This window comes from Anomaloglossus baeobatrachus, chromosome 3 (genome assembly GCF_048569485.1).
Source record: "Anomaloglossus baeobatrachus isolate aAnoBae1 chromosome 3, aAnoBae1.hap1, whole genome shotgun sequence".
In the NCBI taxonomy this organism is placed as follows: Eukaryota; Metazoa; Chordata; class Amphibia; order Anura; family Aromobatidae; genus Anomaloglossus; species Anomaloglossus baeobatrachus.
In genome coordinates this window covers 696542102-696548148 of record NC_134355.1, presented here as the reverse complement: position 1 = coordinate 696548148, position 6047 = coordinate 696542102, and the positions used below count along the sequence as shown (strand labels likewise).

The 6047-nt window shown below is 48.0% G+C and overlaps 1 protein-coding gene across 3 annotated transcripts in view; it reads left to right on the top strand.

The window, feature by feature from the left end:
• AGBL5 (AGBL carboxypeptidase 5) overlaps positions 1-6047 on the top strand; it is a 53894-nt gene that overhangs the window by 10024 nt on the left and 37823 nt on the right. For all 3 annotated transcript variants that reach the window (XM_075341357.1, XM_075341355.1, XM_075341356.1), the window contains exons 3-11: positions 1-256; positions 350-521; positions 615-781; positions 1021-1201; positions 1275-1453; positions 1532-2090; positions 5056-5225; positions 5325-5460; positions 5716-5906. The exon at positions 1-256 is cut by the window's left edge. In XM_075341357.1, coding sequence (XP_075197472.1) covers positions 36-256; positions 350-521; positions 615-781; positions 1021-1201; positions 1275-1453; positions 1532-2090; positions 5056-5225; positions 5325-5460; positions 5716-5906 — 1976 coding nt within the window. In that variant the 5' untranslated portion in view covers positions 1-35. The remainder of the gene's footprint in view (positions 257-349; positions 522-614; positions 782-1020; positions 1202-1274; positions 1454-1531; positions 2091-5055; positions 5226-5324; positions 5461-5715; positions 5907-6047) is intronic.

The window sequence follows — 6047 nt, the reverse complement described above, 5'->3', positions numbered from 1 at the left end:
AGAATGAGCCTCCCCCCTGGCGCCATCCTGCGGTGATGGAGGTCCGCTGCGGGGGGCTTCTCTTCAGCTCCAGGTTTGATTCTGGTAATTTGGCTCGTGTGGAGAAGGTGGAGCGGACGGATGGAGATGGCGACACACCGAGTTGTACTGGTGGGAGCGGAATGGGGCTCAGCGGCTCCGCACCTGCCCCCGACTATGAGTTCAATGTGTGGACGAAGCCAGACTGTGCGGACACGGAATATGAGAACGGGAACAGGTGGGTTAGGAGGATCGGTCACATGACCCGTGGAAGGCTCTTTCGGTTGTCAGTGCAGACGTCCTGCTATATCCGACCTCTGTGTCCTCGCAGGTCCTGGTTTTTCTTCAGCGTGAGGGGCGGCGCTCCAGGGAAGCAAATCAAAATCAACATCATGAACATGAACAAGCAGAGCAAGCTGTACGGCCAGGGGATGGCGCCGTTTGTCCGCACAGTACCCATCCGCTCACGCTGGGACCGCGTGCGCGACCGTCCCACCTTCCAGGTATGGGCATTCAGGGCCCGAGACTGCCACATGTCAGTGGTGGGGCTGTGACAACCTCTGGAGGTCACCGCTGATCTCCTTTTCTATGTACAGATGGTGGAGAACCAGTTTGTCCTGTCGTTTGTCCACCGCTTTTTGGAATGCCGTGGGGCCACCACCTACTTCTCCTTCTGCTTCCCTTTTTCCTATGAGGAGAGTCAGGAGCTGCTGGCCGGACTGGATGACCGATTCAGTGACAGCCGGCTTATGTCCCCCGGGAGGTAACCGGCCACCTACATGAGAGGGAGGGTGTCCCATCAGTACATAGAGATACGGCACCATACATCAGTGTGGCGGGGGAGGAGTCTGGTGGGAAGAGGGACCGAGCGGTATAGAGGGAGGTGGTGAGGAGGGTGTATGGGGGTCTGGAGGTCACTAGATAGGGGGATATGAGATGAGTATGTATTTACATACACACGACGTATGCCTTTTAAGGCCCCTATATTTTCTGTGTGTACAGCAGCCCCCCAGACTCCATCTATTACCAGCGGGAGCTGCTGTGTCACTCTTTGGAGGGGCTCCGCGTCGACCTTCTCACCATCAGCTCTTGCCATGGGATGATGGAGGAACGTGAGCCCAGACTGGACAAGCTGTTCCCAGACCGATCCTGCTCCCGTCCATTCCGCTTCTCCGGGAAGAAGGTGAGTCCATCCATCAGCCTTCACCTCAGCCGGACGGGGCCCCAGATACTAACCACTGTCCCACCATCCACAGGTGTTCTTCCTGAGCAGCCGCGTTCACCCGGGCGAGACCCCCTCCAGCTTTGTGTTCAATGGTTTCTTAGAATTTATCCTGAGGCAGGACGACCCGCGGGCGGCCATGCTGAGACGTATGTACGTCTTCAAGCTCATCCCCATGCTGAATCCTGATGGGGTGGTGAGAGGACATTACAGGTGAGTTGTGGTGGGGACCCCGTCAGTGTGATGGCCCACTCTTGCAGTCCTGTAACTGGATCTTCCATTGTCTCACAGGACAGACACCCGCGGAGTAAACCTGAACCGGCAGTACCTCGCTCCAGACTTCGAATTACACCCATCAGTCTATGGAGCCAAGTCTGTCCTCCTCTACCACCATGTCCATAACCGTGTTCGTCCCAGCGATCCTGACTGGAGGAATTGTACAACCCTCCCCCTATCCAACCCAGCACTGCGACCAAAGACTTCCAATCATTCCCCTCCTCAGCGCCCCACAGAGAACAACCTATCTGACCTGGAGAAGACCAACAACCTGATAAACAGTCTGAGCCGGGAGGGTTCCCACGTCCCTTCCCAGGGTCTCACACAGGAGACCGCCATCTTACCGGAGCACCAGGACTTCATCAGGGAAAAGGTTTGGGCCTTGGGGCCGGATTTCAAGGCTGAAGTGTGTGACAGTTGTGAGTGCTGCCTAGATGGTGACAGAGGGAACGAGCCGACATCATCTATACCCCCTCAGGAAAGCGGAATTGCCTTCTATGTCGACCTACATGGCCACGCGTCCAAGAGAGGATGCTTCATGTATGGGAACTGCTTCACAGACGAGAACGACCAGGTGAGGGCAATAATAGAATTACAAGCATTATACTGCCCCTACGTGCAAGAATGGAACTGCTGTAATACTGCCCCTACGTGCAAGAATATATCTACTATAATACTGCTCCTATGTACAAGATTGTAACTACTATAATACTGCCCCTATATACAAGAATATAACTACTATAATACTACCCCCTATGTACAAGAATATAACTACTATAATACTGCCCCTACGTGCAAGAATATATCTACTATAATACTGCCCCCTATATACAAGAATATAACTACTATAATAATGCTCCTATGTACAAGAATATAACTACTATAATACTGCCCCCTATATACAAGAATATAACTACTATAATACTGCCCCCTTTGTACAAGAATATAACTACTATAATACTGCCCCTATGTACAATAATATAACTACTATAATACTGCCCTCTATATTCAGGACTATAACTACTATAATACTGCTCCCTATATACAAGAATATAACTGCTATAATACTGCCCCTATATACAAGAATATAACTACTATAATACTGCCCCCTATGTACAAGAATTATTATTATTATTATTATTTATTTATAGAGCACCATTAATTCCATGGTGCTGTACATGAGAAGGGGGTTACATACAAAATACGTATACAAGTTACAGTAGACAGACTAGTACAGAGGGAAGAGGGCCCTACCCTTGCGGGCTTACATTCTATAGGATTATGGGGAGGAGACAATAGGTGGGGTGTAGGTCAGGCGGCAGCTCCGCACGGTGGTCGGGCGGCAGCTCCGCACGGTGGTCGGGCGGCAGCTCCGCACGGTGGTCGGGCGGCAGCTCCGCACGGTGGTCGGGCGGCAGCTCCGCACGGTGGTCGGGCGGCAGCTGCGCACGGTGGTCGGGCGGCAGCTGCGCACGGTGGTCGGGCGGCAGCTGCGCACGGTGGTCGGGCGGCAGCGAGTTCATTGTAGATTGTAGGCATTTCTGAACAGGTGCGTTTTCAGGTTCCGTTTCAAGTTTGCAAGAGTAGGGGATAGTCTGACGTGTTGAGGCAGCGAGTTCCAGGAGACTGGGGATGCTCGGGAGAAGTCTTGGAGTCGGTTGTGTGAGGAGCGAATGAGAGAGGAGGAGAGGAGGAGATCTTGGGAGGACCGGAGGTGACGTGTTGGAGTGTAGTGGGAGAGTAGTTCGGAGATGTACGGAGGGGAAAGATTATGCACAGCTTTGTAGGTCAGTGTTAGAAGTTTGAATTGGATACGGTGGAAGATTGGAAGCCAGTGGAGGGACATGCAGAGAGGAGAAGCGGGGTGGTATTGAGGAGAGAGGTGGATAAGTCGGGCAGCAGAGTTAAGGATGGACTGGAGAGGGGCAAGCGTGTTGGCAGGGAGGCCACAGAGGAGGATGTTACAGTAGTCGAGGCGGGAGATTATGAGGGCATGCACTAGCATTTTAGTAGATTGCAAATTGAGGAAAGGGCGGATTCTGGAAATATAACTGCTATAATACTGCCCCTATGTACAATAATATAACTACTATAATACTGCCCCCTATATTCAGGACTATAACTACTATAATACTGCTCCCTATATACAAGAATATAACTGCTATAATACTGCCCCTATATACAAGAATATAACTACTATAATACTGCCCCCTATGTACAAGAATATAACTGCTATAATACTGCCCCTATATACAAGAATATAACTGCTATAATACTGCCCCTATATACAAGAATATAACTGCTATAATACTGCCCCTATATACAAGAATATAACTACTATAATACTGCTCCTATGTACAAGAATATAACTGCTATAATACTGCCCCTATGTACAATAATATAACTACTATAATACTGCCCCCTATATTCAGGACTATAACTACTATAATACTGCTCCCTATATACAAGAATATAACTACTATAATACTGCCCCCTATGTACAAGAATATAACTACTATAATACTGCTCCCTATGTACAAGAATATAACTGCTATAATACTGCCCCTATATACAAGAATATAACTGCTATAATACTGCCCCTATATACAAGAATATAACTGCTATAATACTGCCCCTATATACAAGAATATAACTACTATAATACTGCTCCTATGTACAAGAATATAACTGCTATAATACTGCCCCTATGTACAATAATATAACTACTATAATACTGCCCCCTATATTCAGGACTATAACTACTATAATACTGCTCCCTATATACAAGAATATAACTACTATAATACTGCCCCTATGTACAAGAATATAACTACTATAATACTGCTCCCTATGTACAAGAATATAACTGCTATAATACTGCCCCTATATACAAGAATATAACTGCTATAATACTGCCCCTATATACAAGAATATAACTGCTATAATACTGCCCCTATATACAAGAATATAACTGCTATAATACTGCCCCTATGTACAAGAATATAATTACTATAATACTGCCCCCTATGTACAAGAATATAACTACTATAATACTGCCCCCTATATTCAGGACTATAACTACTATAATACTGCCCCCTATATACAAGAATATAACTGCTATAATACTGCCCCTATATACAAGAATATAACTGCTATAATACTGCCCCTATATACAAGAATATAACTGCTATAATACTGCCCCTATATACAAGATTATAACTGCTATAATACTGCCCCTATGTACAAGAATATAATTACTATAATACTGCCCCTATGTACAAGAATATAACTACTATAATGCTGCCCCCTATGTACAAGAATATAACTGCTATAATACTGCCCCCTATATACAAGAATATAACTACTATAATACTGCTCCTATGTACAAGAATATAACTGCTATAATACTGCCCCTATGTACAAGAATATAACTACTATAATGCTGCCCCCTATATTCAGGACTATAACTGCTATAATAGTGCCCCCTATATTCAGGACTATAACTGCTATAATGCCGCCCTGTGCCGTCTTTTCTGCAGGTGCAGAACCTCCTATATCCTAAGCTCATCTCTCTGAATTCTGCTCACTTCGATTTCATGGGCTGCAATTTCTCTGAGAAGAACATGTACGCGAAGGACAAGAGGGACGGTCAGTCCAAGGAGGGCAGCGGCCGCGTGTCCATTCACAAAGCCACAGGGATCATTCACAGGTGCGCTGACGGCTGCATTGCTGTCTCCTTGTGACGTGATGTTCGGGCCCCCGATTATGTCTGTGGTATATTACATTTTTGGCGATGTTATTGTTTCAGCTACACCCTGGAGTGCAATTATAACACCGGCCGCTGCGTCAACACCATCCCCGGAGCGTGTCACGACAGCGGGAGAGCCACCCCTCCCCCACCGCCTGCCTTCCCACCCAAGTTCACCACTGACATATTCGAGCAGGTAACTCTCCTCATCCTCTGCCGTTGGCGATGTCGGCCCGTGCCCATGCCGTGTGACGCAGTGGTGACACGGTGGTCACTGGTAATGGCACCCCAGCATCGGGGCATTGTCGCGTGTCTTAATGGCTGTCATGTGAGAAGGCAGCAGAAGTGTTGTGTGGTCTCCTCACCTTGGTGATCAGGCCTCAGCTTGTTGGTGAGCGGCCATCATGATTCCCCGCATGTACAGATCACTAATCCTCCCTCTCTGTGCCAGGTTGGCAGAGCCGTTGCCGTTGCTGTCCTGGATATAGAAGAATGTAACCCGTGGCCTCGACTTATTATGTCGGAGTACAGCGGCCTCTCCAACCTGCGGGCGTGGATGCTGAAACACGTCCGGAATACCAAAGCAATCACTACCGGAGGGTCCAAGAAAAAAGGCATCAAGACTCCTCCAAAGCCCAGCAGGTAGGATGCCAGTGTGGGCATTCAGGGGTTGTCTCTCTGGAGCCCCCTGTCCTCAGCTTTGTTGGCAGCTGCCAGACGCGGGGGTCAGGGTCTGCCATCGTTGTGTGACTGGATATTAGGCCGGTCTGGTTTCTCATTTTT